Below are 20,142 nucleotides of genomic sequence, written 5' to 3' on the forward strand. Positions count from 1 at the left end.
CTTTACTTGCCTTGTTTCAGTAATACTAGTTCTACCTATTTTCGTTTGATGTGGGAAATAATGTATTCCAGCCTGGTACTTTGTAACAACCTTTGTTTTTCATGGATTTCCTTCTGATGCACATTGGATAGAAGTATACCAGGATGCTTATGCAGATGAAGAGCAAGGAAATTAAGTTTCAGATCTAAATTTGATGTGCTGAGCACAACACCTGTGCCCTTAAGTACTTCTAAAGCTTTCTTAAAACATAAAGAGATTATATTAGGTAGATTGAAAAAAATGTGAGGGATGGTAATGGTTCTTGCTCTCTATAGTTACGTAATTATCCCTTTAACTGTTTTCACTTTGCAACAAGAATGCTGTTACTTAATAGCCCTGTGCCCAGATTTTAATCAAGTTGATCAGAGGAGATTGGCCAGACCCAATGGGCTAATAAAACAGTTTTAAACTCCCTTAGAGTTGTTTGCCTGTCTCATTGTACCTCCTGCTGGAAGAATTGGTTTATTGGGGCAGTGTTAAAAGAAAAATGTGAATGGCAAAATCCCTACTTCTTGTCTTTTTCAGGGAAGCTGCTACATAGCCTTGAGGGAGAAGAAATTTTTGTAGGAAGACATAACTAAGTCAAACTTGAGATCATTCAACTTCCTTGCCCCAGATGTCTTCTAGGATCTCTTTCCCAGAATTCCTTTAGCAAACAGTTGGTTATTTGTCTAAAAGAAGAACGCTCTTTTAAAAGACTGTTTCAACTCTACACCAGTTTCAGCTATGAATGGAATCAGGAATACAGAGTTTGCTTTACAGCTTTATTGGCACAAAGGCTTTCTTCCGCATTTGTTTCTTGCATAATCGGAGGGAGCCAGACTTGCATCCCCTTTTCTGTCTTTGTAGAAATAAATCTTTTCTGGAGGCGAGGCAGGAAGGACACAATATTATGCAGCACAAAAACCTCACTTAGTGCTCTTCTCAATAAATTTCAGGAAAACCAGGGAGGCCTGAAATTTCATTTAAAATGTACTTAGAGAAAAAGCCAGAACAGTCGCATTTAAATGTCTGGGTGGAGTGGTTACTCAAGATAGTGACTTTTTAATTGCTGGCTGTTATCCAGGTGGAGTTAGCTTTTAAACTTCCTTTTGTTTAATTAATTTAATTGTGGCAAGTGCTTTATTCTGCCCACTACAGTGCCTGACTCCCTAATTATTTTCCACACTCTACATTTTTTTCCAAAAGAGAGGTGCAAAGTATTTATTATTATTATCAAAAAGCAAATAGATTTTTTTCTTCAAAGTTTTAACATTTTCTAGTTTAACACTGAAGACTGAAACAGTAAAGGCAAATCAGAACAATGTTTATGGAGTCTGCACTCGTCCTTGGGCCTTTTCTGTCTGTTGCAGTATGTGGACTGGATGCAGAAGCCATGCTGTCGCAGTAAGGTTGAATTTAAGCAGGTTTGCTCCCATGACAGGAGCTCTTCTCTCTCTCAGGCATCCAGATGAAGATGCTTGTATCAGCTCTCTGCAGTAAGTAAAGGACTCTGTGTCTCAGGAAGTTCTGTCTCTCTTGCAGTTAACTGCTCAGTGCCCATGATATGAATCAGACTCAAGATGTGTAACAGTGTGTGCACACGCGTGTATAGGTCGAGGTAGAAATGAGACGGAAGGGTTTTAAAAATGACCCAGGAAAGAAGATCACTACTGACTATTATCTAGAAACACTGTTTGTGCAGGGTTCAAAGCAATCTGATGATGTTTGATAACATCTTGCAGAACTTGGATGTATTGTCTCATATACTGACTTGTCACTAACTCACATGTGAATTTCCTGAAGCTTGAGGTGATTGTTCTTCAAAATATGACAGTAGTTGAGTGGCTTTCTTGTATAAACAAGTGCACAGTAATTTCTTAAGTTGATTATAACTACCTGTATTGATGGTTATTTGAAATGACGGAACTCATCAAACCTGCTCTTAGTGATAGGATTTTAATACATGCTTACAGGATCAACCTTTAGCCTTTCAATGGTTCTGCTCTTATAAATACACAAAGTTTTCTATGATACTCTGCTGAGGTTAGAGCCTGGGAGAAAACAAGTCCCTTGTATTCCAATTTTTACCTAAAAACTTATATTTCAAATGTAAGAACTCAGAATTTACAACTTACATTTTAAATGTCAGAACTCAGACGTTTAGAAGAGTTTAATGAATAAATAGACTAGAAATTTAATGAGAGTAAACAAATTTTGGATTAGGTCTACTAAGAACATTTTTCATCAGTGCTTCAGTGGGAAGAGTGATGTTTTCTGATATTCTTTAGTTTTCCCTGCCCTGTAATCCTGTTGATTACCAGACTGCACAGCAACAAAACATGTTTTGTTGCTGTGCAATCTAAAGAGATAAAGCTAAAGACAGTGTAGCTGTAAAAGTGGGTGGAGTGGAATGGGAAGCATAGAGGGAGGTGGTGTCAAAAATAAGTTAATTGAAGGTATGGGTTCCACTAGATGTGCGTGGTATTTTCTCTGAAGTTAACTGAAAGACTGTATCAGTGTTGCCTCTGTAGATCTGCTCTCTGTCAGTATGGAGACTGGAATCCCTGTCGTGTTCCAGACCTCTGACTCACACAAGTCATGCGAGGAGGCTGAGGCTGTCATCTTGCTCTCCTCTCCTCTCCTCTCTATCACCACTCATTTACAAGGCTACCTAGGCCCAGTCCAGCCAAGATGGAATGGAGAAGACAAAGAGTTCTTTGTAAATAAGTCTCCCCAAGGAGCTGCTGTTTTCATGCTTATCTTGTTGAAGCTTGATTGATTGATTTTGTTTGATCAATGTCTTTTAAAATCTAATGGAGATTTTTTTTGCGTGTGTGTGTGTTCTTTTTAGATCGGGGCATATGATCAACAAATATGGGAAAAATCAGTAGAGCAAAGAGAAATAAAGGTAATAATATTACAGCATTTCAATGGTTGTTTTTGGCTAATTATCAGCAGTGCTGTCTGATGGTGTATGCTGGTGCAGTTTACAATATATGCGGTATTTAATACTGGTAAAGTAAAACTAGACTCCTGGAGGGTAAGCAACCAATGTAACTGGCATACTGTGCTCTGTTTATTTTACATAATTAATAGCTGCAGCATTTAGTGTGCTGAATCTTTTCTGTGTTTTTTCTGTATATTTTTTTGTACATATTTTTTCTTTTCAGTTATCTTAAGCCAGGGCTTAGTTGTTTTAGTATCTCTGTCTTTCACTTTTCCATGTGATGAATTCTAATGTCAGTTATCTGAGCTCTCTTTACTTTCAGTTAGTTACCTTACACCTGCAGTTTACTTTTCCTCCTTTATGACGCTGTCATTGTTTTGTACAGTTTATTAGACTGGTAAGTACCTCAGGCTTTGTTTCTCTGAACAAGCAGTTTAACAGTGTTCTTTGCATTTTGGTTTAACTAACAGTGCCATCAGTGTCTGCCACATTGCTAAATTGTTTTGGAGAAAAAGAAATCATTCAAAAATGCAATAGTTTTATGGATTGTATATTATGTCATACTTCATGATGTTAATTAAGTTAACATTTTCTTGCAATTAACCTTTTCCTGCAAATACTGCATGCAAGAAGTCTGCTATTACTGCATGGGTTTCAATGCATTGAATTAGGATTAGAATCACAGAATGGTTTGGGTTGGGAGGGACCATAAAGCTCATCCAATTCCAGCCCCCCTGCCACAGGCAGAAACACCTTTCACTAGACCAGGTTGCTTACAGCCCCTTCCAGCCTGGCCTTGAGCACTGCCAGGGATGGGGCAGCCCCAGCTTCTCTGGGCACCCTGTACCAGTGCCTCACCACCCTCACAGGGAAAAGCTTCTGCCTAAGATCTCGTCTCAGTCTCCCCTCTGGCAGGTTAAAGCCATTCCCCCTTGGCCTATCACTATATACCCTTGTAAAAAGCCCCTCTCCAGCTTTCTTGTTGGCCCTTTAGGCACTGGGAGCTGCTCTAAGGTCTCCACATAGCCTTCTCTTCTTTAGGATGAAGAAGCCCAACTCTCTCAGCCTGTCTCCATAGCAGAGGTGTTCCAGCCCTCTGATCATGTTTTTGTCCCTCCTCTGGACTTGTCCCAAAAGGTCCACATCTCTCTTGTGTTGGGGGCCCCAGAGCTGAATGCAGTACTGCAGATGGCATCTCACCAGAGCAGAATAGAGAGGGCGAATCACCTCCCTCAACCTGCTGGACGCTTCTGACAGAAGTTCTCGTAACTACTGTATGATAGGGCATTATTCAATTAATGTATTGCAAATAACGCCTTGTGCTTATTTAAAATGCATTTCATTTGGTTCAGGAGCCCAGTAACTAACAAATCAACGAGTGTGCCTATATTGGTATGTGTTGATTGAGTTTAGTATAATAATGGTAACACTCGGAGTACTAAATTCAAGTATTGTGCATTAGTGCTTTAATCTCAAAGCTACTAAGTACTGTTTATAAATGAACTAAAAATCTAAACTATTTTTAGCAGAAAAGCTGTTTCTGATACTATAAATTTACAGTTTAAAGTATAACAGTGTAACAAGATTAATTTTAAAGTCTGTGCAAAAATTTTTTTACAACAATAGCAACCATGTTTAAGCATTTTTATTTAAACTTTATTTTTGCTATTAGTTAGCTGAAATGTGTTTGGTGCCGAGTAGAGATTGTACAAACTAGCTGGATGGGCCCAAAGGATATGAAACACTATGAATATTTCTTTTAATCAAGTTTGAAACACTTCTGTTTTGTACATGTATTACAGATATTTGTGATGCAGAGGGTAGAGGAATTATATCTGAGTAAATGGAATTCTTTTACTTTGTGTGGCAAAAATTAGAAGAACCAATTCAGTGTAGTCCATTGACACTGATGAAAGCATTTGAGATGTGGCCAGTGGAATTTTTAAAGAATGTGTCGTCACTTCTTTTCCTGTAAGAGATGCATCAAGTTATGCTGTTGGCTTACTTTTTTGTAGAATTCTTTCTTTAAAATGAAAACATAACTTGAGCCACAGTGGTAAAATTTTCCTAGGATTGTGCATGTGTTTCCAGTGGGTTACTTCTTCTAAGAGGCACATGGATCTTTATTTAGGCAGTCAAGAAAACACTTGTGGCCCATAAGCAGTAACACATTTGGAAGTTATTGCATCATTCAGCATTTTATTTTTAAGATTTCAAATATTTTCTTGCAATAGCATGGCTCACGCAACGTTTCACAAGAATCTGTAGGTGGTTCTGGAATTATAGTAATTTCCAATTTAATTATGGGCTTGTTTTCTCATTCCACGTAAAATTACTGTGATTTTAAGACTGCTGTTCTGTAAAAATCTTGTGTGTCAAGCTGTTTGCAGTGCTTAACTCTACAAGCAACTGGTTTTCTCTATTTGTCCTCCTCAGAGCACATTTTGTCCTATCCATGTTTCAGTTCTATGTGTTAATTTTGTTTTGTTTCAAGCAAACTCTCATTTTTTCTAATAGACACATCAGGTGGTTGACTCTATATCTAGTTCATTGTGAACAGTTTGTTTTTTTTCTCCCAATTATTATTTCAGCATGAAAGGTAAATCCAGTTAAATTTGGGTATGAGAAATACTGAGCTGGGCTCTGTCTGGACCATTTTCTTGATATAGTTCCTATGCAGATTATCGTTTCCACATTCACTGATACTTCTCTCATCCATAATAATTTATTTTTTATGCTTTTGTCTGAATTAATGTTTGCATTTAAGTAATAAATGTTTTTAAGCATGGATGAAATATGACAGTGATGGAACTCTACAGTTCACCACTGGATTTAACTGCTTTTTGAATGTAAACAGCTAAACCATTTTCACTATAGTTCTATTTGTACCCAAAATATTTTCTGAGATATAGATTTTGCTCTATATGAATTGTACTCTGCGCAGCCATTGTTGGCTGATGTGACCAAGAGCTTAATCTGAAGGGATTTGAATAAACTCACAGTTATCTGAAGCTTGAGGGTACAGCATCATGTTTTGGCGTTTAAAACAAATGTTAAAGTTGTGCAAGATATTTTGGCTCTTCAGTGAAGAAAGATGCTGTTTCTAAAGGACAAAATAAGCTGCCTTTTCTCCCTCCTGTTTTCTTGTTGTGTGGTGGGTTTTTTTTTTTCCCCTCTTTTTACAGGTTAATCTATATTCACTAGTAAGGAAAAAATCAATACTTTTCTAGAGTTCGGATTTCTGACAGTGGAACTTGTTCTTGCGTTACAACATGATTTTCTATCTAGGTTTGGAATGAAGGAGTTGCAATCTAAGCACTTTGTGAAGTTTAATTAGACATGTAAGGAGAAAAGAGATTCAGAAAAGTAATTTGTTGTTAAAAGTTCTGAAAACCCAGTAGAAATGTATTACTAATTCTTGCAAGTGTGTGCATATGTTGTCTGCATAATCCCAGACCATGGGAGATGAGTGCTCAGTGCTTAACTGTATGAAAAATTACCTTATGGGTCAGTAATTGGTTGGGTTTTGTTTTGATTGAAGAGTGTGTAAAAGGCATGTATTGTGCCTTGTTCCTTAGAATGTTTATTTTATTGTACTTTAAATCTATGAATTCGACAGATTTGTCTGAACTTTTAGTAGCAGTTTAGGTTAAATACAATTACTGACCACACAGATGCTTTTTCTTTCATAATGCCTGTCATCTGCAGGAATGTATTTTGATAGTATTTGCCTATTGCAGGGTTTGAGAAACAAACCAAAGAAAACAGGACATGTGAAACCAGACCTCATAGATGTTGATCTTGTAAGAGGTAGGTCCTGAGCTAGAAAAAGCTGAATTTCTGAGTGTAAAATAGATGCCATCCTGTGTCTTATAACAAGAATGTATTGGTAAGCTTTCATAAAACAAACCTAAACAACCTCTCACCCCAACCCACTAACCCCCCCTGTAACAAGCTCTACACAATTCCTCTTAAAGAAGATGGATATGAGATATCATTAAAAGGTGGCCTTTAGATTAAACTGAAGGCTTAAAAACTTGATCTAAATTTTGTTGTATAGATTTAGGAAAAAAAGGAACACATGGATTGTCATGGATCAAGGTCTTGGAGTTATTAGTTCAGAAGTCTCCCACTGCCAAGTATTCAGATATCTTCCACATCTTGTGGCATCTAGAGGAAACTCTATGTTGAAATTTCTGGAGAGAAGAAAATCATATAGGCCTTGAATATTTCATGTCTGTTTTGAATAGCAGAATGGCAAGAGAAGGTCAGACAGTATGAGACTTTTAAAAAAACCTTTAGTCTCCATTTATTTTTATCTTTATCTAATTTCCCTTATTCCTCATGAAGGCTGAGAGAAACATGATTAGCATTATTTTCCACAAGCCCAGCAGCCAGCACAGTCTCCTGAAGCCATTCCATGTTGTACTCTTTGAATTCAGTCTCTTAACCAAAGCACACTGCTTTGCTCTTGCCTGTAGAGATACACAGGCACCCTCTCACCCACAGGTTACCTTTAGAGACCTTGCTCTCAGGCTGCTTTACCCCCTCACCTTGCTCTCAGGCTTACCCCCTCACCTTGCTCTCAGGCTTACCTCCTCACCTTTACTCCCTTGCTCTCAGGCTTACCCCCTCACCTTGCTCTCAGGCTTACCTCCTCACCTTTACTCCCTTGCTCTCAGGCTGCTTTACCCCCTCACCATTGAGCCTGGCTTGACCTCTGCTAGCACTGCCATGCTTGCTCAGGTTGCTGGCACCACACACAGATGGCCCCTTGACTCCTGTTCTCACGTCTGACTCCAGTGCTGGCACTCAGCCCTCTGTGCTGTGCATAGAGCAGACTGACTCTGCCCCTGGAGAGAGTTAAAGGAATTTAATAAGAAGATAGTACAGACTGAGCTGATCAGGCACATGGCACGGCCAGACAAGCAGTATCCTAAGCAGCAGCTGTTTGTGTTGGCCAGTCGTTTTCATCTCCTTACTCAACGGTTTCCCTACGCTTGTGCCTCCTTAAATCACCTAAGCCTCTCTTTTGTCCCTTCCTTGCATCTTCCCTAAATATCCCATAGTAAGCTCTGTGCAATCTGAGCTCCTTTTACCCTGTAGCCCATAATCATAGAATCACAGAATGATTTGTGTTGGAAGGGACCTTAAAGCTCATCGATTTCCAGCCCCCCTGCCACAGGCAGAAACACCTTCCCCTAGACCAGGTTGCTCCAAGGCTCTGTCCAACCTGACCTTGAACACTGCCAGGGATGGGGAAGCCACAGCTTCTCTGGGCAACCTGTGCCAGCGCCTGAGCACCCTCATAGTAAAGAATTTATTCCTAATTCCTAACTTAAACCTGGCCTCCTTCAATTTAAAGCCATTCTGCCTTGTCCTGTCACTACATGCCCTTCTAAAAAGCAGCTCTCCAGCTTTCTTGTCAGCTTTTTTAGGTACTGGAAGCTGCTCTAAGGTCTCGCTGTAGCCTTCTCTTCTCCAGGCTGAACAAGCCCATCTCTTTCAGTCTGTCTCCATAGCAGAGATGCTCCAGCCATTGGAGCATCTTTGTGTACTTCCTCTGCACTCGTCCCAACAGGTCCATGTCCTTGTGTTGTGGGCCCCAGAGCTGAATGCAGTACTGCAGGAGGTCTCACCTCCCTCAACCTGCTGGATGCTTATGACAGTTCTTGTAACTACTGTATAATAATGCATTTCCTTTGGCTCAGGAGCCCAATAACTAAGGAATGAACAAGCGTGCCTATATTGGTATGTGTTGATTGAGTTTAGTATAATAATGGTAACACTTGGAGTACTAAATTCAAGTATTGCCCATTCCTCTGAAAGGAGATCTGAAGAGCTGTTTTCAATGGCTCATGTTTAGGGATTCTCTGCTGGGACAGCCCTGGGAGGGACTTTGTCAAAGTGCTCTTCCTATGATTTGGATTCCTGTCTGCCCTTGTGCTTCTATCCTGCTCTGGGCTTGGGGAGATGGGCCTTCAATGCTGAGCTGACAGCTCCATTGATGGGTCTCTTTTACTGCCGTTGTCTCTTTGAGGTCCTCTGAGGGTGTGCAGGCCAGCTTTTCTCACATTGCTTAACACTAATTTTAGAAATGGGAATGTGAGAGAAAGAAACAAAATCAAATGACATTTGAATTTCAAAAAAAAGAACCCAAACAAACCAGAACTGGAAACTAAATGTGTTTGTAGGAATTCAGGGACAGCAGCGCACTATTTCAGTATAGTGATATACATGAACAGCCTTTAAATGACTGCTTTGTGTGGATGTCTAAGTTGGTATTAAAGTAGTTCCAGTACTGGCAGTTTTTCATCTGTGCCAGCACAGAGCTCACTAATGCCAGTTCTGCTTGTAAACAAGGTGGAGATGGCATAGCAGCATGCACAAGTTGCCCTTTCCAAGCAGTAACCTTGGCATAATTTAAGTCACACTCCTGTTAAATAAATGTCATGCGGTTTTCTAGCTGCCAGAGAAGTGGGAATATAGGGGAAGAAAAAGAAATGGAGATATGAAAGAGAAAGGACATTTGAATGAGTGAAATGAAAAACTGTATAGAAGGAGAGGCTTCCCTGCTCCTGGGGCTGGCTCTCTATACTTCCCAACCGTATTCCATTTTGCTGAATGACATGGCTGGAGCAATTTACAGGTGTTGATGTTTTAGATTCCTCTGCTGTGCCTGTATGGGCATATGGAATTTTCATGTGACTTTCTTTTGCTTCATAAAGTTTCTGATACCTCAGTGAAACAATAATTTTTAATAATTTAATTTTAAATAATTTTTACATACTAAGAAATGTTTTGTTATTCACACATTCCAAAATCTGGATATTTGTAGAAGTTCCTGATAATGGCAGTCAAGAGGGCATCAACAATTTACAGAGAGTTTTCATTGAAGAGATGGTGAAATGGTGGAAGTATGATTTATTAAAATAATTATGTTTAATAGTTGTGCCTTTAAATAACTGTTTTAACTACTCCTGTACTGAACAACTAATGTTATTTGCCATAACAATGAAGTATATCAAAATCTATTTTCTTTCTTTAAAAGGATCTGCTTTCGCTAAAGCGAAACCTGAAAGTCCTTGGACATCTCTGACCCGCAAAGGAATCGTGAGAGTTGTTTTCTTTCCGTTCTTCTACAGGTGGTGGCTACAAGTGACATCAAGGGTCATCTTTTTCTGGCTGCTTGTTCTTTACCTTCTTCAAGGTAGAGTTGGATTACAGGATCAGCTTCAACTGAATACCTTATTTTAACCATATGGAAACTCCTGGGTGTTACTTGGTTCACTTTGTGCTGTTAAGGTTTTCCAGTATTTTCAGAAAATACTGTAATGAGACAGTCCTAAAGATGTGCCTTTTGGTTAACATTCCCTTTGCATAGATAAAGGTGTCATACTGAAAACTTAAGGATTTCCTCACAGGCTTTCTAAAGCACTTAGCACATTTAGGTTTCTAGGACTATCTAATTTTTCAGGACTGTTCGATATCAAGGAACCTTTGGCTTAGGCAGTTTGTTTTGTCTTGGGCTTCTGGTCTTTCTGGCACTTGTACAGATCAAGGAGCAAGCACGGCCAGACCTGCCAACGTGCGTGCAGCTTCAGCAGCCTGGTGGGATGATCTGTTTGACCAGTTTTCAGTCGTCCTTCCAAGTGTTACTTTGTCACATCAGAGGCAGTGAACTTCTAGCTTATATTTTTGTCATACCTTAGACATACTTCTGAATAACTGGCAAGCGGGAGGCTTATTGTCCTATGTGCTTCTGCTGTTTTTTTCCATTACATGGGGAGATTGTGCATCTTAATTTTGTATTTCCTAGATGATAGAGGGAATTCTGAGCAACTGTTAACAGACAGAAATCAATTTGCAGATTTCGGGGATGCTCAATCTTGAGTTCTAGTAATCTGAATTTCTGCTTCGTTTACTTACATGAGATATATAAGAGGAAAATAAGAAAGGGAAGAATGTAATGTAGTGAGTCAGTATCTAACAGCGTGGCAGTCACAAGAATAATAAGTGTATCAGAAGCATGTACAACAAATGAACAGAAAACTGGGAGCAATTTAATACCCTGAGAAGCTAAATGACTGATAAGTTTTCCAGTGAAATCCAATTAAAATACAATATTACTTTTTCAGTTTTGCCATCTCTCCTTGCAGTTGTGAATCACTGGATCATTTAGAAATTGGATTTAAAATGGAGTTAAAAAGAAGTTGTCAGTGCTTCTTGTATGGTGATGTTAGCAGCTATAAAATGAATTTCCCAGTGCCAGTGGCCCAAAACATGAAATATTGACGAATATGCCTGTGGTCTCCTATCAGAACTTCTCCTTATCCCCATTTCCAGACAGGTGTTTAGGAAGTATTGTTGCATATATTAGCATTTGTCTATACTGTGGTAAGTGATCCCATAGTGTTAATAATTTTAATCTTGCTTGTAATGTTACAAGTAGTAAAATATATGTTATAGTTCGTTTGTTACCATGTTCATAGGTGGTTTATTTTGAGAAACACCATTATAGTAATTATTTATGTTCCTGTTCTTATATTTATTTAAAAAATATACCCACACTTAAGCTGTGGAGCCTTCATAAGGCTCCAAAAGCAGCAAAATAGTAACTCAGTGCAGATTCTGAGTGCAAGCAACTTTTTTAAAACATTAATTACAGGGCTATTTTGTGATTAACTTTTTTTCCCTCAAGTTTCTCGGGATCTGTGATTTACTAAAATGATGGTTGGAATGCATCATTTCCCTAATCCATATGGTCTATAGTGTGACAAAATGTTTCTGATATTTCTGAGGGTGCAAATTAACAAACATTGGAAAAGAATTAATAGTGTTCTGTATGACTATAATCCAGCTATTTGAAATACTTATTTAAATTTTGCTGAATTAAGTGCAGAGTTTTTGGTGTTTTTTGAAATAAATGTGAAGACTTATAGTGGATATGTAAGTGAAATTAAATTGACAAATTTTTAAATTGGAAGCTGTTTAAAACAAACCCCTCAAGCCTCTTCTCTAGCACCTCTGTGTAAGTTTTGTGTAGATTTTACTCTGTAGCTGTAGTACAAAATTGATAAGGCAGCACCAAAATGTCAAGAGTCTATTAAGAGAACTTAACAACAAAACGCCTCAAATTCTAGTGGCCATATTTCTGCCCTGAATCTGAATTTTGTCTTGTAGCTCAGACTTTGTGTCATCATGTCAGATTCTCCCTGATGCTGTTGTAAAGTGGTCTGTCTTTATTTGTTTATATGTATTTAATTCAATTATTATTTTAATTGTGAAGTGTTTTCTATTTATGAACGACATTACTTGGAATTATTGCTTTGAAATGAATTAGCTTTAGCAGCATACCTGCTAGCATTTATGTAAGTCTGCAGGAAAGAATTCTTTCCTTGGCTGTGGATTTAAATTCCAGGTTTTATTTATATTGGTTTCCTTTAGTATAAAGTGTGGTTATCAAAATGTGTGGTAAGATAACTACAGAGAAATGTTCTTTTTTTTTTTATCCGAGGTCATGGAACAGGCCATGAATTAAGGTAGAAGTAAAACCTTTTTCTTTTGAGTCCTTATTGGTTTAGTTTATAGCACTGCCTCAGTTTTACTTTAAAAATGTTTCTATATTCTAACAAGAAAATGAGTATGACATTTTAGTGTGTATCTCAATTGTAAATTTCTTAAGTATGAAACAAGAAACTTTAATAGTCATAGAATAATTTTTATTGTGGTGGGATACATATGTATGTATGCATTTTTTAACTTGGTAATGCAAATATTTCAAAGCTTTAAATGCTATAAAAATAAATGCTTGTTGGTGGTTTAAATGTACAGCTGCTTTCTTTGATGCAGCTTTTTGCTGTTTGTGATATAATCTGTGTTTGTTTCACAAAATAAACCACTGTAATTAGAAAAATACAAGACCAAATCCTATAAAAGTAAAGAAATTATTGAAAGTGGTATGGGAAGTTCTGTTCTGAGGCCTGGCAGTATTGGTAGGAGCAATTCTAGGATAATCTGAACCACAGCGTATTGGCTCACTGCAGGAAGAAGTTCTTGGATTTTCTTCCTGTTCTACTGAAAACATCAGGAAGTCCATAACATTTTCTTAAATCTGTGTGAAACTCCGTGGCGGGAATCTGCAGTCTACAGATTTGTATCTCCTGGAAGACTCTGATTTCTTCCAGGTTACTCTGCTTGTCTGAATGTGTTTTAGGTAGTAGAAGTCATCTTGTAGTGAAGTTTGAAATTGTTTTGTGGAGGTCTACTCCTGCAAGTCATTTCACATGGATATTTGGAGCTCTGTGTTCTCAGAAGTATATGTTTATCCAAATTGTATGATAGGAGTCAAAATTGGCTACTTACATGTTATACTACTACACTTCATACTTCATAAATCTTATTGTATGTATGAGAAACTCAGATAAGCTCATTTAGGAAGAGGTGATATTATCTGTAATTACCTTTTACTACCTGTACCTGTATTTTTTAATAAGCTGGATTTCTGATTGATGTGTGCCATCTTCCTGAGAAACATCATAATGCAAAAATTTAGTCCATATATAGTAATAAAAGATACCTTATGTGTTCTGTGTAAGACTTCTGAGTTAGGAAAAAGACTGATGGGAAATTAGAAATAGATTACCACAACCAAAAATAATTCCATCATGTTTCTGATACTGGTTACCTTGCTAAAGACTATTTCATGAAAACCACAGCTGATCTCTTCATGGAAAACATCGCATCAGAGGTATCTGCTGTTTTAGGTGTGCCTTCGTTTGATACATTTTAGGTGTTTGAATGTGGCATATAGATTTGCATGTGCCTGTATTTTTTTCAGTTGATTTCAGTAAAGAACTGGTGAAAACTGTTGAACTTGTACCAGGTATTTTTGTGCTAGGAGCAGGTCTAAGTTACGGGACTCTCACTTTAGTGGTACAAGAACGAAAACAAGTTCTCGTGGGACATGCAGATGTTAGGCACAGAGAATTATCCCCCTGTTCTCTTTCTAAATTGTTTCTTGGAGTTTCTGTATTTGCTTTCTTGATACGTTCTCTCAGCTGAGTTACAGAACATGGAACTTCAAGCTATAGAGGCAGAGCAACAAGAACGTACAATAAGTAGAGAAAAGGGAGGGGTCACCTCTTCTTTCTGCCTCATGTCTGTTCAGTGTGTTCAGACTGACTTGAAGCCTGTAAAGACATTTCTGAGTTGCAGAAGTTACAAAAGTGGCTGGGCTCTGGGTACAGAAGCAATAAGAGTTACCTTGTTACAGGGTTACAAAAATAGCAGTTAACTGTCGAATTGGAAGATACCCCGTTTCCAATCACAAGTGCTAGTTAGCCTTGGTCATTTCAGCTGGACCAGCTCATAGTTTACGTGGTTTGCCTCTGTTCTCTCCACATTGCTATATAATATACACATCAAGTTTATATGAAACCTCTGTAGACTTGCACTTACGCATGTGTGTCGGGCAACTTTGTCCTTGGACTGGAATATGGAGTTTAAAATGCATTCTGCTAGAGAATATAGTTTCTGGTCTCAAGTCTGTTGGTCCTTACTGTATCAAAATAGATACATGGTTCACAGAATCAGAAGCTGGTTGAGGTTGTCATGGACCTCTGGAGATAGTCTGAACCCTGTGAGCAGGGTTAGCTACAGCAGGTTGCTTGGGGCTGTGTCCAGTCAGGGTTTTAATATCTCCAAGGATGGAGAGACTTTGACCTGTCTGGCCAACCTGCTCTCATTAGTCATACACTGCATCATTATAGGTGATACAGAAGTAAATTTACTTGGGCTGCTTTAAGGATAACATTTACTTTTTGGTTTTGTCTTCGACTGAAGCTTCATCTTCATTTAAAGTTTCATGACACATCAAGCTTTCCAAATGCTTCCCTACCTTACTTCATTCTGCCACCTTTTTCTTGAGCAGTAGCTTTTACATAAATGTAAAAGAAGAGATGGATATTAAGTCTGCAGGTGACTATTTAAATCTTTATTATTGCCTATTTCATTGCAATTATAATCCCTCCCTCTCAGAATTACATGGGTTGGTTTAAAATCCAGGTAAAGGACTAGATCTGAATGTTTGTCTTTTTAAGAAAAGCCATGTAATGAGTTGGCCATTTCAGACATTGCAAATATTGAACTCAACTTCATTTCCCTTCTTTTCCAGTTGCTGCTGTAGTGTTATTCTATACAGCCCAAAGCCCACATAATATACCTCTGACTGAAGTAATTGGGCCAATATGGCTAATGTTGCTACTTGGAACTGTGCATTGTCAGATTGTTTCAACACGAACTCCTAAGCCACCCCCCAGCACAGGGGGTAAAAGAAGAAGGTATAGTCTATGTTCTAGTACTTATTTAGGATTGTTAAATATTCTGAAGAACGTGCATGAGAAAATGTAGGGATTTACAGTCTCTGCTTTGCAAGAGATGAGAAATTGGTGCTCTTTTTATCTGAGTTCTTAATTGATGCTCTTTAACTTCTGTGCATTGACTAATTTATGCATTGTTTTATTAGAATTTTAATGCATTGAATGTGACATTTTGCCTCAAACAGTTTGTATCTGAATAGTGGTAGAGTGACAGTATTTACATTGCTGCGAGTTCAGTTTTAGAGCTCCATGTACTAGTACTCATGATCTTTGTGGGAAACATACATACATTAAAGGGGATGCTACTGGAACTGTAGAATGTCTTCCTGCACTTCACTGAGTATGGCTGCTACAGTGAATAGTCCCATTAAAATGGGAAAGCCTGCAGTAGCAAACTTTGCAGGTCTAAGCCTGTGATGGTGAGATAAAATATATTTTGGGTTTAAGTGTTACAATAATGAGTGTTAGGTTGTTCAGGTTAAGTTTCATTAAATGGAGTTTATTAAATTGATATAATAAAGCTTTAGTAAAATATTTTGAAATCTTGCTTGTTTTTGCATGCTTGAACTGCTGCACACGTTATAGAATTGGTAGATTGCACTTACAAAGCTACCTTCAATTTTGATCTCTTCTGATGAAGGAAATTAAGGAAAGCAGCACATTTGGAAGTACATAGGGAAGGAGATGGCTCTAGTACCACAGATAACACACAGGAGGGAACAGTGCAGAGCTACGGTACAAGCACCTCTTGCAGTATTGGCGCTGTCTTCAGAGATATCTGGCATGCTGCTTTCTTTTTATCAGGGTTTGTATTTATTCAAGGCTACATATGTGTTAGAGATGCATTATCCCTTTTCTAAATAAGTAAACATTGATGTAATGATTAAACTTTTGTTGATCTAGTTTTTCTCTCATAGTAAACTCATCTCAGTATTTGAACATGTACTAATGTGTTTCTTGACTTTTGTAAATGCTGATGTAATTATATGTTGATGTAGGGGTACTCTGTGAGCTATCAAAAACAAACTGACTCAGTTTCTCAATTTTAATCAAATAAGAAAATTTGACTGTAATTTTTCTTTATTACATTACCTGCTTATTACTCTGACAGAAAGCTTATTGAATTCTCTCACTGTCATCAAATAATGTGCTTTTTGTGAAGGAAAAGCCTTCAGGATTCAAATAAGCACAGTGCTTAGTTTATAAATAAACACTGAAGATGCATTTTCTAATGACTGGAAGAAGCAACTAACCCTGTTACATTCCAGAGCTGTTTTGCAAGTGATCGATCTGATAATGTAGTGCTCCAGGCAGTTAAAAGTTAAAAACCCATTCGGTAGCACTCTGTGTTCAAGGTACACACAGCATTGTGAGTGCTATAGATCAGCATTTATTAGCAGGAGAAAATATGCTCATAAAATAGTAGGAAATTGAGAAAAGAGATACTGCAAGTTATTACATTGATGTTTTGTTGTGCATGCTGCATCTTAAGTAAGGCAGTACTAACATGTCTTTTGTACTTGTGGTATGTGCTCTTAACCACTGGCAAAGCTTACCTTATGTGATGTTACATTCTGGGAGTATCTAGTTGAAACCCTAGAGAAGTTTTCAAAATGTTTAAAAATATTGCAAGAGGAGAGTTCTGGCTTTTGTCTGTGTAAGATGAAGCTGGCTCTGACAAACTATGAATCACAGTGGCAGACGCCACTGCTGTCCTTTGGGCTGTGTGCATTACTTTCTGCTGTGCTTGGAGTGTAATCTTGTACACTTTTGAGTGATTTCACTTGTGGAAGATGCTTATGTGCAGTAAAAAGAGGACTGTTGGAAGATTCATTTGTTTTTTTTCCGCTTACCTTCCCTGGTATTGAGCTCAGAGTGTTTTTGTTTGAGAAGGGTTCAGTGAGACTTGCTCTGAGGACTTATTTAAACCATTTAATGAGAGGCTGTGTGTGTGTGTGTGTGTGTGTGTATGTGTATTTTACACGGTGATGTTGCTGAAGAAATCTTATGGAACCTCACTGCAAGCAAGCTTTTTAGTGAGATCTCTCCTGTTTCTTAAGACGTATTTTGAAGCTCTAGATAAGGACATTAGAATGGCTCAGTAGTGCTTACTTACAGCAGTTTTTTCACATGTATTAAGCTTTGATATACCATTTTGTGGCATTTTTAATATACGTCTTAAATGCATGGTTTCAAAATTCTCCCCAAATTGTGTTCTTTGCTTTAGGGCCAGACCCTGTGTACTTAGACCATTCGTCTGCCTTCAGGTCATTGGTAACCTGGAACTGTTTATTCAGTAAATAACCTTTTCAATGGCAAAACTCAGTCTGACTAATAAAATAGAATTCTAAACTTCAATCCAGCACAAAGCCGATTTAGAAATACTAATTATCCATTTCACTGGAAGGGATGTCAGTATCCAAATAGGTAATTTATTCAGAATGTAGCACTGATGTGGGACTTGGCTCAAATGTGTCCTTGCTCTAGTTACGGAAATCTTACAATTGTAACTTCTTTAAAAGTTTTACAGCATGAACAGGGAGGAGGTTTGGTTTTTTTTTTACCAACTCCAATTAAAATACGTGGGAATAGAATACTTAACAGTGAAAATCTACAGTCTCGGAGAAACATGATTTACATAGTATCATAGAATGCTTAGGGTTGGAAGGGTCCATTTTCCTTAACATTTTCTCTAGGTGATGCGTGATTAAGACAGAAAGTCATTCCTGAGTTAGCCTTTGCATGTGTTCATGATTTTTAAGACCTTGGCTACATTCATTGTGTTGTCCTGTTTTACTCTTAAATAATTTGAATTCTAGCATGAAATTTTAAAAGTTGATTAATGATATATATCTACATAGTAATGCTGGAAACTATATATTTCTATCAGCTTGGGAGGTATTGTTCATGTTTATTGTTTTTTCTTTTATCAGTGTAGTGCACCCTAATGATAAGTGGGAATGTATGCTTTTCTGGCTTGAGTCTTACACACAAATTTAGAGATTCTTCCAAAAAATAACTGGCTTCTATATTAGAGACTACTAAAAGACTTTGATCAAGTTACCTGTTTTCCAAAATGAGCTTTAGTTGATATCAGACTCATCGTCTTGCAGTTTTAGTAACATTGCTTGAGTAGCAAAGTCCTATTTAAACAAATTATACATGTCTACATACATAAGTTCTTTCTTTCTCTTATTTGCTCCTACTCAACTGTTTGAAGCTAGTTCTTGTTAGTAGCTTTCAAGTTTAATGTGAAATGCATAAAAGCTTCTCAAATTAACTGTGGTGTAGTTGTCCTGTTACTGCACTTACACAGCTAAGTAACTTGTGGAGTAATGACTGGATGTGTACAGGTACGTGTACATCCTGCATTCCCTTTTGCACTGTTAAGAAGAATTTTTTAAAAGTGCTAGAGGTATATTTAGCGCATAAAAAAATGTCCTCTCTGGGTTCCACCTTATTGCAGATAATTTCATATTGGTGCTACTTCCTAGTGCTCACAACTGAGCTTAATAAAACATACTATTTTATAATGAGTTGCCACTGAAATGCTGATGCTTGCTTTATTCCAGATGTGGAACAGCAAATTTTTCCATTAAGTAATAAGCTAAGTTTTCTCTTCTGTCAGTTGTCTTGTCTTCATTAGCTTAGTTAAACAATGATGTTGTGAAAGGCCACAGAAATAAAGCTCTAACATGTTTCTGTTGATAGTTTGACCTTTTTGTCCAAAGCCTCAATAATGTTTTAGATCATCTACTTAATAAACCTAGAAAATTAAAACTGGGTATATAACCTTTGGTAATCTGCAAACCAATTTACTAGCTGCTTCTCCGCCACAAAACACATGCTAAGGCATCTTGCTGTCTTCTCTACGTTTGTAAGCTTATAATAAAAACTAATCTATGCAAATACATAGTAACTGCAGAGAGTGTTTCTGATGGTTTTGTACTCACTTAGAAATAAAGTTGACTAAGAATTTAGGGAATGGGTTTTTCCATTTTATCCAGCTTTCCCTAGTCACTTTTTGTGTTCAGGTCTCCCCTGTGTTATGTAGGATACCTTATCCTGGGGGGAATGTGAGGCAACTGCCAGTTCTCTTGATTTGTTTGATGTACATGTTAAAGAGGAATTTAATCTTCTGCTATGTAATCCAAGCTCTCACAGAATGCCTCACTCCTTAAAGAGAAATGCAATGTGTATTCCCTCATAGGAGCACAAGATGAATCGAACAGATTCTTGATGGTTTTATGACCTGTGTCCAGTGTTCTAATAAAACCTGGAAACTCGATTTAAAACACTTCACCCTCCTCCAACTTGTCTGAGAACCTAACAACCTAAATCTAATGAATACAGGATACTAATTGCTTAAGTGAAGACTTAAAGTGGTCTCTATCAATAAGGTAGCAAGCTACTATTATTTTGATTCCTTCATTGGCTGCGCTTCCTAATTTGGAAGTATAATCATTCAAATGTTTGCTTTGAGAAAGCCTTTTTCTGGCATTAGGCATTCTTGCTGCTACATTTATTGACTAGATAAGGGTCTTGATGTCTAGAGAATGTTATGGAAGACTATTCATCAATACTTAGTAGTCTTAGGAATAATAATACTTAAACATAATTCATAAACTTATTTTGTTATTTGAAAACAAGGGCAGTTAGTGTGTTTGTAAGTTACATTGATTGCCAGGGGTGTTACCGGGTAATATGGGAAAGACTGATTAAACCCCTTCTGTTTAGCAGAGTTATCGATAAGCTAAGTGTATTTAAAACAGTAACAAAAACCATCTCTGTACA

At 37.6% G+C, this 20,142-nt stretch overlaps 1 protein-coding gene and 1 long non-coding RNA gene across 5 annotated transcripts in view; both read left to right on the top strand.

Annotated features, from left to right (window-relative positions):
* Window positions 1–20,142, top strand: part of PHTF2 (putative homeodomain transcription factor 2) — a 69,942-nt gene that overhangs the window by 25,635 nt on the left and 24,165 nt on the right. For 2 of the 4 annotated variants that reach the window (XM_061366345.1, XM_061366346.1), the window contains exons 3-8: window positions 2,873–2,929; window positions 3,354–3,365; window positions 6,709–6,778; window positions 10,020–10,178; window positions 15,144–15,309; window positions 15,989–16,153. In XM_061366345.1, the coding sequence (XP_061222329.1) occupies window positions 2,873–2,929; window positions 3,354–3,365; window positions 6,709–6,778; window positions 10,020–10,178; window positions 15,144–15,309; window positions 15,989–16,153 (629 nt within the window). The remainder of the gene's footprint in view (window positions 1–2,872; window positions 2,930–3,353; window positions 3,366–6,708; window positions 6,779–10,019; window positions 10,179–15,143; window positions 15,310–15,988; window positions 16,154–20,142) is intronic. The other 2 variants (XM_061366348.1, XM_061366347.1) reach the window with 2 other exon arrangements.
* Window positions 17,299–19,623, top strand: LOC133219199 (uncharacterized). Its single transcript, XR_009727376.1, has 2 exons — window positions 17,299–18,599; window positions 18,756–19,623. It is a non-coding gene; the product is annotated as an uncharacterized LOC133219199 (long non-coding RNA).

This window comes from Neopsephotus bourkii, unplaced genomic scaffold (genome assembly GCF_033783945.1).
Source record: "Neopsephotus bourkii isolate Nb327-2 ecotype Australia unplaced genomic scaffold, CSIRO-AGI_Nbou_v1 NB_1328, whole genome shotgun sequence".
Classification (NCBI taxonomy): Eukaryota; Metazoa; Chordata; class Aves; order Psittaciformes; family Psittacidae; genus Neopsephotus; species Neopsephotus bourkii.